This window comes from Rhincodon typus, chromosome 5 (assembly GCF_021869965.1).
Source record: "Rhincodon typus isolate 14 chromosome 5, sRhiTyp1.1, whole genome shotgun sequence".
Classification (NCBI taxonomy): domain Eukaryota; kingdom Metazoa; phylum Chordata; class Chondrichthyes; order Orectolobiformes; family Rhincodontidae; genus Rhincodon; species Rhincodon typus.
In genome coordinates this window covers 34508665-34529848 of record NC_063336.1, presented here as the reverse complement: position 1 = coordinate 34529848, position 21184 = coordinate 34508665, and the positions used below count along the sequence as shown (strand labels likewise).

Below are 21184 nucleotides of genomic sequence, written 5' to 3'. Positions count from 1 at the left end.
ATTGCTCTAGGCTAAAGCTTCAGAAAAAATCAGGAGGAGGAAACTTCACGTCTAGACATGCAGCGAGCAGGCCCACTGGTACATTGAGACCCAGGCACTCATCAATCAAACTCCTAGCTGTGGGCAAATGGCCTCACTGCCTTGTGGATGCCTTGGAAGTTGAATGCAGTAAATCCTGACAAATAAACTGGAGTTCAGCCCAAAGCCAGACTGATGGTTAAGTTTGTCATTTTTCTGGCAACTCTGCGTTTTGAATTCCTTCGAACTCAATTGGGGAGGTCATGCAGAGGATCCTATCTTTTGGGCAGCCCATGGTCTTCATAAATTTGGCACAGTCTTGAGCCCTGTGGAGGATACTCCAGCTCTGCTGAAGAGCATTACCAGGAGACAGCAGTTACGAGTGATAAGCCCAAATCGAACAGTGGAGAAACAGTTGCTACAAGCTGTCTCCGATGGTTGGAGGAACCATTGTGTCCCACTGGCCAGCAAGCTAGGACCTCAAGTTGTGTAGTCCCACCCAGTAGGGTGCTAACCCACCATGTTTCCATCTGCTTCGATTGGGTGCCTGGAGCTTAGAGTGTCTGCTGAACAAATAGACAGGATCCATCACATCAGGCAAACAAACAAAATAAAAGAGGATGCCAACTCTTCAATGGACAAACTGGAACATTAGGCATGGGATGAGCTTACGAACGACAGACAACTTACAGCTGATCAATGACACACGCATGGCAGATGTAATCAACATGAAACTGAATAGAATGATTGTGGACACAGCTTCACTGCCAGGCTCACTGAGAGCAGATCGCCAAAACATAAACATTACATGTACATCTGGCAGGGAAGAGTTCAGAGGAAATGAGAGAATAAGGTGTAGGCGGCACTTTGTGGAACATACTATTCTTGATGATAGAGCCCTCACAACTGCTCATAATGTGTCCCCTACAACTGCCTCTCAACTCAAACAGGACCAGTTAACATCACAAATGCTCCGCTACAGAATCAAAAGACCAATTCTGTTAGAAGTTTGATCCTGCTATTATTCAGGATATAGAATCAGAGAGTTATACAGCAAGGAAACAGACCCTTTGGTCAAACTTGTCTGCGCCAACCAGACATCCCAATCTGACCTCATCCCATTTGCCAGCATTTGGCCCTCTAAACCCTTCCTAATAATAGATCCATCCAGATGTTTAAATGTTGTAATTGTACCCACCTGCACTACTTCCTCTGGCAGCTCGTTCCGTACACGCACCATCCTCTGCGTGAGAAGGTTGCCTTTCGGGTCCTGTTTAAATCTTTCCCCTCTCACCTTAAACCAGTGCCCCCTAGTTTTGGACTCCCCCATCCTAGGAAAAAAAGACCTTGGCTATTCACCTAACCATGCCCCTTGTTATTTTATAGACCTCTATAAGGTCATCCCTCAGCCTCCAATCCTCCAGGGAAAAAAGCTGCAGCCTATTCATTACCTACTGGGGAATTTCATAGTTGGCATGGACTGTGGGGCACAGCCATCCTGCCCTGGGCATTACGGTCTGACAAAAGCTTTATATAACATACACCTTCTTTCAGAACAAGTCAAGACGACTAGGTAGTTATTCACTATCAGGGCATTGGCACCAACTGGAGCTGATCATTACCAATGTGACTTGTTGAAGGGCGTTCTCACAGTTACCACAGCACTGACTGCAAAACAGGTTGCTCCCTAATCTGGACCAGGGTTAGGATGCAACATTTGAATTTTTAATTCCGAGCAGCAATACTTTCCTTGTATCAATATCAATCGTACCACTTACCTATATTAGGAAAAAATTCTTTGAGTTAATTAAACAAATGCTTTCAGGCATTTCCTCGAAGAATGCAAAATACTTTGAGACACCATCTATAATACAAAATCCTCAACATATGGCAGGAAAGAGCTGAAAAATGCTGAGATAACAAAGTGTAGAGCTGGATGAATATAGCAGGCCAAGCAGTATCAGAGGAGCAGGAAAGCTGATTGATTCAAGACTAACATCACTTTGATGGAACCTGTCATTTAAGTCAAGCAGTCTGCTCTTAATAGTTATAAGGGTTCCAATTGAGATGGGGATAAATAAACCAAGAACTGCATAAAACAACATTCAACAAACTGCTGGGTAATAAACTAATGACTACTGGATGATACTTTGCCAGGATATCCAGATATACTTTGATGCAGGAACTATCAGGGGCATTTATGAAGGGATCAAAATGACATCAGGTCCATTGGTAAAGAAAATGGCTCAATTGAAAATAGAGGGAGGACAGGTAACCATCAACTACAATAAACAGTTGGAGAATCGGTAAAATACCTTAAATTGTATGCTGGGAAGAAGACTGCCACTGAGGATATTCTAGACAAAGCAGATCTGGCAATCAAACCAATGATACAGAAGCTTAGCAAATCAAGTCACTTGCTGTCCATGAGCAAAACTTTCAGATGCTGAAGATGTATCACCTGATCTCATAAAATGCAAGAAACCAGCATTCCTGCAGCATCTGTAGTGCCCAGGATATGTGTAATGAAAGACTATGGATCTGTAAAAGAACCAGAACAAGGGTGACCACAGTAATTGAAACGGCTTTGAGGAGTCTCACTGCTGACCGTCATAGAAAACGTATTTGCTCCTGTTTGCTTGCCAGCCTGTAGATCTTGGCTGAACACATCTACACGGAATCCCAGCAGGTTTCAGAACTGAATGATCTGCAGTTGGTACAATTTCTCAGTCCAGGCTGCAACAGAAATGCTGTGAACAAAGGAGACCACTACATATTGCCCTCAACAATCTTAGTGAGACAGTCAACCATGTGAGCAGATCTCTTTAAGTTGCTGCAGAAAATTGGCTACCTACCAAAGCTGCTTAATTAGTTCTCTTTCCACAATAAATGGATGGATATGATCAGATTTGAGAAGGCAACATTGGAACCTTTGAGATCTGCAGTGGAGTCAAAAAGTTGTTTTCTGGCAACTACACTGTTTGCTGTATTCTTCTCTTTGCCATTGTCATATGCATTCAGGTTATCTACAAAAGATCCCAACCTACATACTAAAACAATTAGAAAGCTGTTCAGCCTTTATCTTTAAGATCCAAGGCAGATGTGCATCATTTATTCTTCATGGAATTTCTGTCCATCGACAATGTTGTACTAGCATGCCATACTGAGGAATAAATTCACCAGCAAATGGACAGATAATCTAATAAAAATTTAGTTTGGTAATGTGTATCAGGAAGGCAAATGTCACAGTCCAGGATATTGCTACAGTCCGAGCTACCTATCAGCACTGACAATGTAGTTCTGAGGTTGTTGATAATTTCACATATCTAAGCTCTACAATTACTAACAATCTGTCACTTGATGCTGAAGTCAACTCAGATATCACAAAATCTTTAGCTGTTACGTCTAGGTGAGGTAAGAGAATATAGAACACCAGCAACATGACTAAGAACACCAAATTGTGAATAAATAACCTGCAGTATATTCCTGCTCATTGATGAGACCAGGGCAATGTATACTAGGCAGGCGAAAAGGCTGAAGAGCTCCACCTTCACTATCTCAGGTGTCTTCTGAGTATCTCTTGGCCAAATAAAGTCAACCAATTCAGAGGGGTTAGAGTATGCTAATTCCATCAACATGTACTCATCACCAACCCAATTCAATTTCTCCCCATTTCTAAATGATGTACCATATGTGCTAACTCACTTCGTCTGCCCCCTCCCATCTGCATCTCATATTCCAAATGTGGTGACCTCTTACATTTATTCACTTCAAAGTTCAACTGCATTCCCAACAATCTATCACCTCTCAACCTTCCCATACTCTGTAAAGTCGATAATTGTGGTATCATTAATTATGTCCATGCCCACCATTTCCTTACTCTCTCTTTAAGTCATTCATTCAATTTTCTATTCTGTCTAAAGCATCAGAACTACTGTTAACAAAATCATCACAAAGGTATGTGATTCTTTTCAGTTGCTTCAGCTCACACACTACACTCCAGCATTGTCAACTATTTAGCTACTTTATCCACCTCTATCATCACTCCTCCAACTTTTATCTGGTTGCAATCAACTTGGGTCTTCATGTTATAAAAGAGAACATAGAGGCGGCAGAGGAGATGCAATAAAGATTTAGTGGAATGCAATCAGAACTGAGAAGTTATACCTATCAGGAAGTATTGAATAGGCAGAGGATCTGTTCTTTAGAAGAGACCAGATGGAGGACTTTAATGTAATGAGATGGTTTGATTAGAATATTTATGAAGAAGAAGTTTACACTCGTAGGTGAAACCAAAACAAGAGACCATAAATGCACAATAGTGACTCATTAAACTAATAGAGAGTTCTGGGGAAATTGCTTTACCTAGAAAGTCATTATAATGTGTAACTTAATACCATAAGGAGTGATTAAGGCAAGTATCAGAGACATATTTAAGGCGAAGATACATAAGCACATCAGCAATTAAGGAATAGAAGGTAATGTTTATGGGATTGGATGAACAAGAGGGGAGGAGGCTCATGTTAAGCATAAAATAGATTTGTCAGGTCAAATTGTCTTGCTTCTGTGCTGTTACTTCTCTCTAAAAATTTATAACAGAAGAAGAAGAAACTTATATTTGTGTAGCTGCTTTCATGACTTCAGGAACTCACAAAGCGCTGTACTACAAATGAAGTGAATTTGAAGTGTTGTCACTGTTGTAATGTTGCCACCTGTTACTGATCAGATATCTGTGTTGTGATGTCTGGAGTCATGTCACCAGAGTTAGTCTCCTGTTCTTCTTCAAAATAGTTGCATGAGTTCTTTTAGACCTGTCTGAGTGTTCCTAAATGGTTAATGTCTCATCTCACTCAATACTGCACTGGGTTGTCAGCTTAAAAAGTTGTGCTCAAACTCTGGAACAAAACTTGAATTGATAAGCTGCTGGTACAGAGGCAAGAGTGCTTCTAACAAGTTGTGCCTGACACAGTAAGAATACATTGTTTACCTATGTTCTAGCATTATTGGGCATCACTTCAATTTTCTGACCTAGAATTAGACATGCTTGAAGAAGGTGGACTTTAAATTATCACATAATACCTTGGTGCAGAGTATTTATTGAAATCATTGTGTCAATGAATTCAAAATGTGTTGGGACTTACAAATAGACTCATGGAAAGGACTCTAGTCTACAGCAAAATCTGTTCACAAACTGAATGGCCTCTACTTACCAGCATAGTATTATCCCAGCTGATGATAATACTGGACACATCAGATCCCAGAGCGAAAAACTTGACTTGAGATGCCGTAAGTGTTATTTTACTTTTGATTTACTATGGAAATCAGACACTAAACATATTCAGAAGAGACTGCCAATGCACTTTTAACAAAAGTACATAAAGGTTCATCGCACAAAAGAAAAACACAAACTATATAACACAAGACAAGAGCGCTTGGATAAATCACAATACAAATGTCAGAAAGAAAGATTCATCCCATTCATCCTAGCAATAACTTTACAGATATTCAAATCCCAATGAAGTATCACTCCTATCTCATTACTAAAGCATCTTGCTCAGCTGGGACAGCTGTAATTTATTTCCTTTCAGCAAAATTGCTGTGCATTCACTTGACACTATCTTCTTGAGCTAATGTCTCTCCCTGAGATTCTTTTATAAAAATCTACTAACTCAGCTCGCTTGTTCCTTAACATAAGTTCACTAACTTATGTTTTCAAAAGTCTTGTAAGATATCTTCCTCTCTGACACCACTGTAGCTTTCTGATTTTGAATCTTTCTTCTCACACTTCTAAGTTTCTCAGGCCTTCTACCCAGATGTGACTACCTGGAGACTGCTACTAACTGCACCTCTGCTGTTATGGACTTGTTTCCTGTACATAAACCTACTGCCGGCTTGCCTCTCTCTCTGGATTGTAAAACTCAAGTCAGCAAACACCTTTGCAATTATCTCTTCTAGTGGCTTGCAGGTCATTTGGCTCAAATCACCTGACTTCTTGTAAATGTTATTGAATTCACTGTTCAAAATGACATTCCGACTTTTTAAAAAGGGCAATCAGACCATTGCAGAACTGAAACATCAAATCCATTTTCCTTTAGTTTAGAACCCAAGATCCCAAATATTAATAATGTATTATAAACTTGATTATAGTACATTACAGTGAAATGTTCATAGTCAATATTTAAAATGTTTCTGCAAAATACAGAAAGAATTGGGATATTATTTCTCCTGATAAAAGCAAGGTGACACTTCAAGCAAATGAGTAGAGGATAATAGCACAATAGAAATTGGTTGTTTCTCAAGAAAATGCAGTGAGTCTCATAGGAGGATGGTCTCGTATATAAATTTTGTGTATGAAATCAATCCTAGTCACGTGCATCCTCTGGTTATATGTAGTTATTCTGATGAACTAACGTTTGACATCTTCAGACAAAAATTTTCTCTCTGTCATTCTACCAGAAGTGTAAAGTAAGATTTGCAAAGAATAAACTTAATACAGCAATGTAAATGAATATATTATTTTAAAAATTCCAGTGACAACTAACAGCAGTCATTTAAAAGTTATGCTAATTTGTTTACATATTTGTCTAGTAATTTGTATTTTCTTAACTTTTTCCCACTTCAATTTGTAGCCTATTGGAAAGAAACAACCCGCAAGTTTCACAAACTGAAAGCTATTATGAAGTCTCTACTGGAAGCTCTTTCAGATACGACCTTCCGAACCATCACTACTGATCTCCTTTACATTGCATCCAATGAAGTACAGTATGATGACACTAAAGTAGACCTCAACATGACAAAACTTGGTTATGTCACTCAGAATCTACATTCTTCCCTAGGAAAAGGCAATGCCTATCTAGAAAAAATGACAGCAGGAGAGGAGCTTTTATCCAATGCCAACCTCCATGATTCCATAAATGGTACTAATTACATGTACAACCAATCAGTTACAAATGATGAATCGACAATAACGTGTGGAGAAAACTTTATGGACATGGAATGCTTTATGATTCTGACCCCTACTCAACAGATGGCAATTGCTGTATTGGCTTTGACTTTAGGAACATTCACTGTGCTGGAGAATGTATTGATTCTGTGTGTTATAATCCGATCTCGCAGTCTCAGATACAAACCATCCTACCACTTCATAGGCAGCCTGGCAGTGGCTGACCTCCTGGGCAGTGTGATCTTTGTTTATAGTTTTGTAGACTTCCATGTATTCCAAAGGAAAGACAGTCCCAATGTCTTCCTGTTCAAACTTGGTGGTGTTACAGCCTCGTTCACAGCTTCAGTGGGCAGCCTCTTCCTGACGGCCATTGATCGATACATCTCTATACACAAGCCCCTTGCCTACAAGAGGATTGTCACACGGCCAAAGGCAGTCATTGCTTTTACTGTCATGTGGACCATATCAATCATGATCGCAGTGCTTCCTCTATTGGGCTGGAACTGTAAAAAACTGAACTCTGTCTGCTCAGATATCTTTCCTCTCATTGATGAGACTTATCTGATGTTCTGGATCGGTGTTACAAGCATTTTGCTGCTTTTCATCATATACGCCTATGTGTACATTCTGTGGAAGGCACATGTTCATGCTGTACGTATGATCCAGCGTGGCACTCAGAAGAGTATAATTGTACAGGTGACCGAGGGCGGCAAAGTGCAAACTGTTCGTCTTGATCAAGCACGTATGGACATCCGACTGGCCAAGACACTTGTCCTTATTCTGGTCGTCCTCATCATTTGCTGGGGTCCACTCCTAGCCATCATGGTCTACGATGTCTTTGGGAAGATGAATAAGCTGGTAAAGACGATATTTGCCTTTTGCAGTATGCTGTGCTTACTTAATTCAACAGTTAATCCTATTATCTATGCTCTGAGGAGCAAGGATCTGAGGCATGCATTTCGCAGTATGCTCTGTTCCTGCAAGGGGGCATCAGCTCAGCCACTAGAAAACAGCCTGGAGTCAGACTGCCAACAGAAACAGGGGAATCATCCCGGCACCATGCAAACAGCTGCCAGGACCTGCATCAAGAGCACTGTAAAAGTGGCTCAAGTGGCTATTTCAGTCTCCACAGAGACATCAGCCGAGGCCGTCTGAGTGGAGGAGTCTGACCATTCACAATGACAATAATTCTTAATGGTTTAATTGTATTCCTGTAATGATCGTATTGAAAAGAACTTAGGCAGCTCTTCTGCGATGACATCATTAGCACTAGCTCTGGAAATGCAGCAAAGCCAATTTAGAAACCGCATCCATCCAATTGGCTCATGCATGTCAAACTAAAACCAAGCTTTTCACTGACAACTTGGTTTGTACAGTAAGAGTGAAACAGAACTATATGTGGCAATATAGCAGGTCTCACTAAAAGCCATTCTCAAGGACAGTCCCTGAACTATCTTGAAACAAGGATGTTCTTTTAAAAATGTCAAGGAAGTTAATATCTGTCACATACAATATTGATGCGGATACTTCTAGTATTGCAAGGGCACTCACTTCATGGATGATGCTATCTTTGTGTTGCTGCTTCTCTGTCCTGGTCCTGGTAATTTATTTGGCTTGCTTACCCACACCTAGTTAGGACTGAACTAAATTTGGCAAGGGCCTATATCTTTCCAATTATAACTGTCGGAATAAAGCAACACAGTGAGCTGCCCTTACAATATATGGTGATCATAAGAGACAAATGACTAATTGACTCATTATTGATGTAATCAGAGGAGCATTCCCTGTTGAATTAATACTTAAATTCACAAATTAATTATCTGCTTATTAAAAATGAAATAATTTATTCCCTGCCTACCAGCAGCTAGCAAAATTTTAATTCTTGGTGATGTAGCAGATATTGACCCTGCTGATTTCTTTGAATGTGTAACAGTGCATGTTGCACATATATATATACATAAAGATACACAAGCTTGACATATAATGTGTGACATAACCTAATTGCCAGATCCATTACTTTTTAAATATTGGATTAAGCAATTTAGACAAAAAAGAGTCAATTATGAAACTAACTAATGGTTTCAGTGCCATTGGGCCATTTAATGGACTATTTCATTCCTTACTGGTTGCCACAGATTGATTTATAATTTGAATTTAGGTATGTCGATACCTGAGATAAAAGCATTCAGAGTAGCATCAAACAGTTACATTAATTTGGAGTAATCTTAAAAATAAGTAATGGTCCAATGATTGATAGATTTCAGTAAAATGTCACAATGATGGTTATGCGCTACTATTCTTCGAACTTGGTTGTCGATCGAAATAAATACTCAGGTGGTTCTGAATTCAGGGGCACAGCTCTTTTGAAAAGTTACTTGAAGCTGTTTTTCAAAATAATATTGTGTGGTGGGCTACTAAATTGGGCTCATTCACAGTTGAATTCTGGGGGCAATGGAATGCCCTTAGAGCATCAAAGTGGTGCTCATGAACCAAGCTGAATTGTGCTGACATTAACACACCAAGTGAGCATCCATTGGAAGTATGCAGAGCAGAAAGGTCACAATATCAATCACAAGCAATGCTGATGTCAGCAGTGGATTTTTGAAGCTCAATGCAGTAGCTAAGGCCCCTCCTAACCTTGCATATCTGAATGCATGCTTCCCCTCCCCACCAACACCACCACAACCTCTTCTCTGGTTCAAAGGATCATCAACTGCTTGCATGTTAGCTGGTGGTTAATTTCTCCTCTGGTTTCTTTTAAGTATTAGACTGCCTTTTTATTATTGATTCAGTTTCCAAATTCTACAGGAAGTGGCATGACAGGTGGCATGGTGTATTAGTTGTTAGCATTGCTGCCTCACAGGGTCCCGGGTTTGAGTCCACCCTCGGGTGACTGTCTATATGGAGTTTGTATATTCTCTCCGTGTCTGCCTGGGATTCTGTTGGTGCTCCAGTTTCCTAACACAGTCCAAAGGTGTGCAGGTTACATGGATTGGCCATGCTAAATTGCCCATAGTGTCCAGGGATGTGAGGGCTAGTTGGATTAGCCATGGGAAATGCAGGGTTATAAGGTATTGCGGTGGATCTGGGTGGGATGCTCTTCTGAATGTCGGTGTGGACTTGATGGGCTGACTGGTCTGCCCCCATACTGTACGGATTGTATGATTCTGTGACAGTTGCAGAAGAGGCTTATTGCTAACTTCAAAGCTTCAGCAGAAAACAATTTCAAAGAGACATGTGTGCACTGATCGGCATTTCCTTAGGACTATATTATATATTGGAGAATGGAAACAGCTTGCACAGGACACATGAATTAGGAGTAGAAGAAAGCCATTTGGTCCTTCAAACCAGCCCTACCATTCAATAGATCATGGTTGATCTGTTCCAAATTCCACTTTCTTGTCTGTCCCCCCAAACCTTGCCTAACAACAATTTATTGGCCTCCACCTTAAAAATACCGATGATCCTGCTTCTACTGCTTTCTGAAGCACATAATTGCATATCCATCTGAAAGAAAACAAATCCCCCTCATCTCTTTCCCAAAAGATTGACCCCAAATTTTAAAACAGTTTCCCCAGGACAGGACAACCTGTGGGAAGAGGGACTAGGAGAAAGTGAAGAGGTCTTGGGATGAGGCCATTTCCACCCAGGGTATTCAGGGACCAGTGACCCTACCTAAACCTCAGGGAGGAACAGTATGTGCAACAACTGTCCTTTGGTAAGGATGTCACTGCTGAAACTGCTGTGACATCACTTTGTTGTATTTGGTATTGTTGGCTGGACCTGCCTTTATTGTTCTTTCCTAATTGTCCTGGAACTGAGTATCTTGCTAGGCCATTTCAGAGGGCAGTTAAAAGTCAATCACATTGCTGTGGGTATGGAGGCACGTGTAGACCACACCAGGCAAAAATGGCAGATTTTATTACTAAAACAGCATTATTGAACCACATGGATTTTTGCAACAATCATCATTGGTTACATAATCACCCTTAGGCTAGTTTCTAATTCAAGATTTTACTGCATTCAAAGTTCAGCATTTTCAATGGTCGGATTCGAACATATGTTACCAAGCCATGTGCCTGGGGTTCTGGGATACTAGCTGGTGTCTGTGAAAATGACTATAGAATGTTTGTACACCTGCATCATTCAGGATGGAGTTGGAATTGGGCAATGTAACTGGTCTCTTTCTGTCTGGGATGTTCATGGACAACTGACCTGAACATGATGCCAGTAACTGCAGCCCCATTCTCCAGTCCCCGACAATGTTTCACCTTGCCTTCTGTCTGTCACTGACTATCATATAAAAAGCAAACATAAAATCCAAAGTTAAAAATGAAATAATTTCTGATTGCATAAAATAGCCACTCATTCCCCCTTGTGCATTCCCTTATTGTCTGTCTTCCAGATGTCTTTAATTGTCCTAGCACTGATTAATAGTGCTATCCCAATGGTGTGGCTGGTGGAAATCTGCTGACTTTCAGTGAGGGAAAATGAAGATTTCCTTGGAGGATAATCTCTAGCATTCTAGATCCTGAAGGCCAGGCTGCAGACAGACAACAGCAAGGACACTGGTGGATTGGCAGGGGAAGTTACTGCTGTCTTACTGAGAAAGGGCAGCAGGTTTGTGCATGGTGGGAGTCACTGTCAGTTCCTAAGAATGGCACCTTGGTAACCCTTGTAATCTATTAAAGGATAGGTTACTGGTTAACTGCTTTGCACACTGTAATCTGGTGCCATATCCACAGCAATGTGCGCATTCTGATAGAAAGCTAACTTTGTAAGACAGAAGTCTGAGCTTCCACTGCAAACTCACATGTTGGATGAATGTTGCTTGTGCAACGATGGAAGCTGAAACATCATCTGTTAAACTTTGCATTGTGGTTGGTTCCAAGTTAAGTAAATAAATTTTGCCCCTTCCAGGCTGGAAGCAATGGATTTCAAAACCTGTGCAAAGCCCTGTAGGACATAGGTGCTGGACTTCTCCATGTTTATTGGCACTGACCGTGGGATGTCTGGCAAATTCTTCAGTATTTTCAGCAATCTTTGCCCTCCACTGAAATGGCACTGTGCCACTCTTCCTGCTGCAACCCCCTCAGGCTCAGTGTTGAACCACAGGCAAACCTCACCTTGATGCTCTTCTCAAATAGATGCACAATGCCAATTTTTGGGCTGGTTGCTGCGAGTATGAAATCATCGGACACTTTCTTGATGATTCTCCCATTGCCTGAGGTCTGAGAAGAGAAAGTCACAAAGGAAAGGTCACAGTGAGAGTGGCAATGGGGCCATAAACTTTTCAAACAGAAGAAATATGTGATGAGAAGCAAGTGGCACCTGAGAAGGAAAAGTAGGCACGTGGATACCATCATCTTTGGCTCCATTGCAGGCCACAACCTCAGCAATGGGCAGCAATGACTGGCACTAATTGTGACATGAGGGATTAGGACATGCAGGGCTTTCATTCCAGATGCCATCTTGTCCTGCGAGGGAGAGAGGGCAGTGTGTCAGTGAGTCTTGTACAACCTGTTTGGCTGATGGCTGAACAGCTGACAGTGCGCAAGCTGTGAGCTGTGGGTGTGAGGCTTCGATTAATACTAAGAGTGTGAGGATGAGCTGGATTATATGCTTGCAAGATATGTGCTTTGACTGATTAAGATTGAAGGTGGGTGAATATTTAGCGTCAAAGTAAATTGAGCAGTTTGAGAGTCAAATGGTGCAGTTGTTGAGAAAACACATTTGAAGACGCATTCACTAATATTGATCACTTGTATGAAGTCAGTGAAAATGCGGAAAAGCATCCAGTTTCTTGGGATTTGAATTGTGGCATTGACATCCTTGGCTATCTGCTGTCACCGACTTGACAGTTTGGGAGTCCCTGGCATTCCTATGGATACAGAGCTCTCACCTACTTCCCATTCCCTCCACCAAGATGTCCAGCACAGCATCTGAAAACCTTAGAACCCACTCTCCAAGCCTCACTCTTTTCCAGTTCAATTTCTGTTCACTCATGAGGCCCAGCTCCAGCCACAATGTACCGCACCTTTCAGAAATGCGAGCTAGCTACAAATGATGCTAGCCACTCGAGGAACTGGTCCACTACTGATGAATGGGCATTTAGCCTGACTGGAAGCAGAGATCTGTTAAATGAACAGGCAACACAACGTTGGCATTCTGCTTGCATTAGAATTAATGGGTGGGTAATAACAAACATGATGATACACCCATTTTTAGGGTTATCCAATTTAGCCTCAAAGTATCAGTTGGTGCAAGATTTTAATTTGGTATGTATTCAATTGTGAGTTACTAACAAAGTTTGTAGTCTTCACTTACATTATTAATTACAACCCAAAAATTATCATGGAACTTTCTGAATTACTTCATTCCATTCAAGGATGAATGGGACACGTAAGCCAGTTTCATAATGATAAGTATGCTAAAGATTATCCTAAGATGTATTGTTTGTCACATTTGCTTAATATATTTCTGCACTTTATCTTTCCTCAAGCATGAATAAGTTTATTTTACGTGACTCAATATCTCCATTCAAGTGGCATTATGATGGATACCTTACAAATGACTTAAGATTCCATACAGTAATATTTTAAATAATTTTAGGCTAACGTGTCCATTTGACACTGTATACAGGACTCCAAGGAGCTCATAACTGGCAAGATTTTTTTGATATTCATGGCATGATGTTGCTGGATGCATTGTCTAACCAAACAAAATGGCTGCCTTCTTTAAGGTAGGCTACAAACTCCTCAGAAATTGTTTAGTGTTGGATGCTAACAATTGTTGTTTTACAAAAATCAACTCAAGTGTTTTGATTTCAGAAGATACCTCACCACTGCAAACTGTATCACAATCTGTTCACAATGCTAATCATTTTAAATGAAGACAATTTAAAGGTTTATATCCGTTCATAGCACCCTTATCTAGAATGTCATTTCATGGCACTGATAGACTCATTCAGTTGACGAATATCTTTGAGATCCTGGTTTCTATGATAGTTATGATTGTTCAGTGTTTAACTTCAGCATTTGAGTATGTAACTCTAAAATGTCAAGTGGAGGACCTGCTTGTGGAAAATGTTCAGAATTGCCCATGAAATTAGATACCTTTGATGAAACTGGCTGTTCTCCAAATCCAGAACTGTGACAAATATATATTCAGCTTACAGTTCCACTGAATGGATAGGAATCTCAGGAGGCAGTCATGTTATAAGGTAAATACATTCAGTTACATAAATGATATAGTAAAGCAAATATTTTTGTTGCAGTATCCCCCATCCTTTTTGAGACTATCCAATTTATCCTTTTGGGTCTGCACCATTTGGACATATGGAAGTGGTGATGAGGGCCATGCTAGGGAAATAGCTAAGGTGAGAGAGAGTAATAGTTTTATTAGAGACTCCAGTGGTAGAAGTGAGGGTACAAATCAGTACCTGCAGAAATGTTGGGGTGAATGGTAGGGGCTGAGGAAGGCAAAGGCTAGATAGCTGTGATTTTGAAAGGTCAGCTATAAGTGAATTATTATCTAATAGATAATCTAATTTGTCGTTCTCACCAAGAAAAGTTCATCCTGATCCTCAAAATCTTTTGTAAAGGTCAAACATCAAAATTGTACTGCTATTCAAGCAGTGTAATAATTTCTGATTAAATATAATTCACAGTTGAAAGTCTTCACATTGTCAGGAACATTTTTTATGACATGGAAGAAATCATTAAGGCTATTCACGTACAAAAAGGGGCCAAATTATGTGCAGCCTGCATGGGAACATCCAGGTTGATGAGCAGCGTCATAGATTGCAAAGAACATTGTGGTTACATGATGAAACAATAGAATGCTTCAGGACATAAAGAGGCCGTTCAGCTCATTGGAGGGAGATTTCCAGGCAACAAGAAACAGAAATGCCTCTTTATAACAGCCAGTGCATTAGTGCTGCCAAGCTGTCATCAAATCATTACTGAAACTGACAGACTTGGAAGGCTATGACCAGTGAAACTGAAGAGCTCCAGCCATGGCCAAGTGAAATGCTATTACAGAACTTCTCCTGAAGAGTACATTATCTACTTGACAGGTGATTGCTGACCTCTTGTAAGACACCATCTATCCAACACTTAACCTACTTTGAGCTGTACATTCCTGCTGCCAGAGTCTTCACCTGAGCATGAGAGCACTCTGCCTCTAGCGTCCACAGAGGAGCATGAGGAGCAGCAACACTAATAGTCCTCCAGTGCTAAGTACATCATTAGTCATTGGCAATGTGCATCCATCTTCCCACAGGGAAGCCAATCTAACTCCAGGAGATATATACTGTTTTGAGCCTTCTCTTCAACTGCATGTCACTCCACAAGGCAAAGAGGATAAATAAAAATCCATTTGAAAGGCAGTGAGAACCCCTCCAAAGCGATGTGTACAGCTGAAGGATTTAGCTCACTCATTATGCACCTCAGTGGTGTTGGGCTGTAATAACAGGTTTCTGCTGGCATCGACCATCTCCTGGAGCTAGATTGGCTTGTCCTTGGGTGGGTAGATGCACGGTGCCAATGACTGATGGAGTACTTACCACTAGAGGGTTATCCCACTTAAAATCACCCTCAGATCTCTGACTCCCACTGAAGCCGTGCACTCTTTTCTCCTGCGAGAAGAGAGAGCAGAGACGTGTGAGTGTTACTGATGGTTTATGTAGATAGGATGGATGGACAACATTTATGAAAGGTGACTATGAGGCATGGACGCAAGAGGGCTATAGATTGAGTATGAGTTTGGCCTGTTTGGATCGATATGTGAGATGCTTCAAAAGGGAGGAGCAGGAGAAGCTGCTAGGTGTAACATTTATGTAGTGTGCCCTCTTGGGGTTCTGGATTTTCTTGGTACATTGTCTCCAAGATCACACTCCTGTTGCTGACTTTCTCAGTCGCTTCCATCCACTCTTAATTGGAGAGGCTCCCCTCTTCTTCTCATTCTTGCAAAAGATCACACAGCAGGATCTCCAGGTCGAAGGTGGAGAGCCTACTTAGCCCACCACTCTGCCTTTTATGATCCCACTTGCTGTCACTGATTCATTGGGGAAGCCACAATCAGGATGCTAATACCATAGCTCAGTTAAAGACCCCCTAAAGCTGTCAACAAGGTGCCAGCCCACTAAAAATCCTGCCATCTGGGCAGGATCCACTAGTTGAAAATTTCACAAACTTTTCTGTGCTGACCCCTTGCTACAGCAAATGCAACCTAAGACCACTGCCCACTCCTCTCCTGTATATCTTCCTATACATTAAAATACCTTGCTAAATTTTCCCCAGGAGGGAAGAAATGGTGTTTGATTACTCGTAGTCTGTAGTGAAGGATTGCATGCTCCAGTGATTTTCGGTGTAAAAATGTTCCTCCTAATTATCTCCTTACATGCTCAGAGCCTTATTTAAATTCTTGAGTACTCATTAGTGACTTCCCAAACAGGGGAATACTCTCTCACTATTCACTCTAAAAACACTTCATAACTTCTTGTAGCATTGTCTGTTCCTTTGGAAATAGTTTCAGCATCTTAGATCTCTTCCCATAACAATAGATTGGCATCACCCTGGTATTATAAGCTGCTTTAATGACGTTTCAGTGCAAGACTGCCTAGAGCACAGTATGCCCTTTAACTGGAGCTGAACTAAGAATAAAACTTAACATTATTGCTTTACTCTTGCACTCTGTGATCCAGTTTATAATTTTTTTTCCCCTTGGGTTTGGTTAGAGTTTCCCTGTTAATGTAATGCTCAGAGTTCCATTCAAAGTAGAGCACAGAGACAGACATTCAGCCCAACAGAGCCTTGCTGCAGATTATATTTCTGTTTTCATCTTTCATCATCTTTGTCTATTGCCAGAAGCCTGTATTCCACTTCCACTATATTCTGATTATTAAATAAAGCCCAACCAATCTCTGTGGCGGCAAGTTTCACATTGTCACCACTTTGTAGTAAAGCAACTTCTTTTAAATTCCCTATTTGATTTCTTGATGACTATCATGGCCTTTAGTTTTGCACTTGCCCACAAATAGAAATGTTCTCATCACTATCAAATTATGCAGTTTTATTCCATAGAACTTATGTCCATTAAAAACTGGAGATTAGCCAAAATCAGAACATAATTCTACTATCAGTATTGACCTCTTTGATGTTTTGTGAGAGAGCAGAGTTTCAAACAATAATGCTCAACCAAGCAAGATTCTCAGAGATAAAATAACAACACTAACTCTGCAATCTTGAAACAACTTTTAAAATGTGGAGTTTCTGTGATTTCCCCATATGCATCAGGAGAGAACATTTCAAAATTAGTCCTAATGGACTCAATTTTAATCATTTATACTTATATAAATCTGAAATAATGAATCCGGTGCTTTTGGAGATTGTTGCTGGTAAGAACGTACAGGATGTATATCAATTAACCTCAGCACCTCTACAGAAAGAAGCAGTATTCTATGCAGTATTTATTTTCAGTTAGTGCTATAGAAATTCTGATTGCTTTTAACAGAAGCCCATGAGTTATTATATGTTGCAATAATAATATTTAATAATTGATTTTGGCTTTCAGAACACTGATACACCCTAGTATTAGTCGACATTTATTAGTGCTGTACTGCATCAGTACTCCAATTGCTAAATGTCTCATGGTTAATCAGGCCATTGATGGCAATTGTCAACATTTTTGTTTTTGCCAGTATCCCCCATTCACACAAAATTGGACTAAAAATTCATAGATAATGAACAGAGAGGCTTAGGTTTGTTCCTTATCGGTCGCCAGTAAAATCAAATCTCAAGACCTTACACAACAAAGATTGCAACAAAAAAAACATTGCTTATGGTAGTATCCACTGAGTAAGTTGAAAACTTTTAGGCCTTTTAAAAAACTGGATTATAAAAATAACTTTGAGGCAGCAATGCAGTCTCTAAAATGCTGCACTTGCATGAGCATCTGTGCCTCCAGATCCCTGGAGTGTGACTTTTCAATCTCAGTTGGGTTGTTAGAGGAGGAAGGAAAGTCGAAGAATGAGTCACTCAGAATGCTCTTATGCACCTGCCAATAATTGACTTAAGAGCAGCATTGGCAGAAACCTTGGAGCAATCGCCTCTGCTTGTCACGGTTAAGGAATGTATTGCTCGTAATAAGGAGGGATTCTTTTAAGAGAAAAGTATACAAAGTAACATTAAAAAAAACAGCGGTAATGGCTGTAGAAATGTTAGGATAATTAAAGGAATGAGTTACAAAATTTGAAACAAAAATCTCAATAAGGAAAAGTAGCGTGCAGCCTGATTGCTGGCACTTCATGCTGCCATCATCCTTATTGCTGATGTTTAATGGTTTCACCTTTTCATCAAAACAAATGAAAGAAAGCACAAGGTAAAAGTTTATTTTTTCAATTTGTTCAAAAATACCTGGATGATAACTGTCTCTTCTTAAAAGATGTAATATAACATTTGTTAGCACTTCAAATGTTATCTACTAGAAAATGTGCATTATGTTTGATCAGTGAGAAAATGTAATGTAATTAAAGATTCATTTCATTACAAAGGCTGCATTGTCAGCTGCAAAATGTGCAATTTACATTTTTGTTGCTAGGATGAACAACATTAAGATAGGTAAAAAAAAAACATGGGCACTCATTTCCCATCTGTTACTGTAAAATAATTTCCATGCTTTGTTTAGTGTATTTGCTCTGTAAATTATAAAGTGGAAATTGTATTTTTTAAAACTTGGTTATACAACAATAACTGATTCTTAAGTCAGGGGAAATTCTAGATTTACACAGTTCAGTTAGAGTAAAAAACTGAGAGAGAGAGAGACTGTTCTGCAGCTGCAATATGATTCATGAGTGTTACAGAAGTGACAGCATCTCTTTGAACATATTAAGAAAATTGTACTTGACAATTGCCAACAGTTGGCAGCTGTGTGGCACAGTGGGTTTCTATAATGTTGTTCTACTGCTGAGATCTAGGTTCATATCTAGTCCAGACTGATGAGACAAAGGGTCCTTCAATCTGCTGCCTGTAAAGGTCCTAAGAGAAATGATTTGAGCAGTTTCTACTCAGTTCCTAATGGGTATGAATCCATAGCACAAATGGTCCTTAATTTGTCACTAAATTGGCAATCTCACTCAGGGAGGTCTCAATATAGCTGCTATGGGAAATGGGGAGAAAAATTACACTAATGCATTAGGTCTTGGTCTTCAGAGGTGAGGGTTAAGGACCTTGTATCTCTGCATTTAGCTGTTGATGTACCTTACCAAGGAATGTTGTATACTCCACTGAATATAATCAATGCAAAAGTGTTTCATTTCCCAGTATTTTTTTAACATGGCAAGAATAGTCTTTAATTGTTTACTTTAGACACTAACGTCTCACACTTCACTCAGCCTGGAAAGAAAATTGGCATAGAAAAATTAGAAAGACAGAATATTTCTGAAAAACTGTCAGCCTCCTTCATTCAAGCATTTTTAAAAAGCAAAGAAAAACATGAAAACAGCTCCAAGAAAGTCAACAGATTTTTGAAAAGTGTTCTTATAGACTTTGTTTTAATCACGTTTGACAAAACAAGTAGAGAATTTAAAAAAAACAGTGGTACTGCCTGTTTAGTTAAGCAACTGTAAATTGTGACAAGTTATTCTTAAAATGACAAACTAGCTGAGATTGGTATATGTATTAGGTGTGTGAAATCTGTAACCTGAGATACACAGTTCTTTAGCAGATAGGATGTGAATTTGCTTCCTGTTCTTTAGAGTCCTTTTCCTTGTACTATTCCAATGGGAAGCAATGTTATTTATCTGTAGAATCTACTATCAACCTCTGATCGTGACTTGTGTGCCAGGCTGTATTTGTATCTGCACTTTAAGACTGGTGAATTTGCATGTTAACGGTGTAAATCCAATAAACTCCTGGTTTTATAGGACAAAGTCAATTGTTATTTGCGATTTTTCATTGATGCCTATCATCCAATGTATTAGTCTTTGAAATCCTGTAAAATAAAGATATGTTTGACGGCTAAGATTAGTGTGGTGTTATTTTCTAGTGAAGGTGTTATATATGATTACATAGTCACATACACATCAGTATATACTTTAATCTGATTAAATACTACACATCATACGACTGAATAGATATTAATCCTGCACTTTTTACTGTCATGTCCATCTCTACTTTCTGTATTTCTAATGGTTGACATAGATATATATATTTAGCATTCCAATTTGCAGATATTTAATATGGCAGGCTGAAGTTAATAGTCACAGATAGAAGCAGGGAGGCCATTTCCACTGGCGGGTGGAACTAGAACTAGGGGACATAGCCTCAAAATAAGGGGAAGCAGATTTAGGACTGAATTGAGGAGGAACTTCTTTACGCAAACGATTGTGAATCTGTTGAATTCCCTGCCCAGTGAAGCAGTTGAGGCTACCTCGTTGAATGTTTTTAAGGCAAAGATAGATAATCTTTGAACAGTGAAGGAATTAAGTGTTATGGTGAATGGGTGGGCAAGAGGAGCTGAGCCCATGAAAAGATCAGCCATGATCTTGTTGAATGGCGGAGCAGGCTCTATGGGCCAGATGACCGACTCCTGCTCCTATTTCATATGCTCTTATGTCGCGATCATAGAGCTGGTCATCATCCAAAAACAAGGCACAACAACAACAACTTATTTATATGGCACATTTAATGTGATGAACCATTCTAAGGCTCTTCACAAGAATATTATAAAATAAAGTAAGACACTAAACCAAATAAGGATAAACTAAGATGACTAGATCAAGACTGAATATGAGTTAAGACATGGCAGCATGGTTTTGAGGCCTTGTATTATGTAAAGGACAGAATGTGAAAGACCGGCCAACATTGCATTGCAACAGTGAGATGGAGAGGTAACAAAAGCATGGTTGAGGGGCAATCCCATCTTGGCCATTTCTGGAGGTCCTGGCACAGTTGCCTGCCCATGAGTCAGTTAACCATTGGAATTGGCTCTTGTGTCCCATGTAGGCAGGGATTCAGCCAAGGCAATCTGAGGACAATCAGCCTTTCAATTGTAGCAAAGCAGCTGAGAGTGATGGGCATTGCTGGAACTGCAGCCGGCAATGGAGGAATCACCAGAGCCCAGGTAATCATGTATTTTCTCTATGTCCAGTGCCCAGGTAACCATGCAGGCTCACTATTCCCAGTGCCCAGGTAACCATGCAGGCTCACTGTCCCCAGACCC

The 21184-nt window shown here is 40.1% G+C and overlaps 1 protein-coding gene across 1 annotated transcript; it reads left to right on the top strand.

The window, feature by feature from the left end:
* Positions 1-5202: 5202 nt before the first annotated feature.
* Positions 5203-8116, top strand: cnr1 (cannabinoid receptor 1). Its single transcript, XM_020521339.2, has 2 exons — positions 5203-5304; positions 6648-8116. Exons 1-2 carry the CDS (start codon positions 5214-5216, stop codon positions 8114-8116), a joined length of 1560 nt encoding a protein of 519 aa, XP_020376928.2. The 5' UTR covers positions 5203-5213.
* Positions 8117-21184: the final 13068 nt, after the last annotated feature.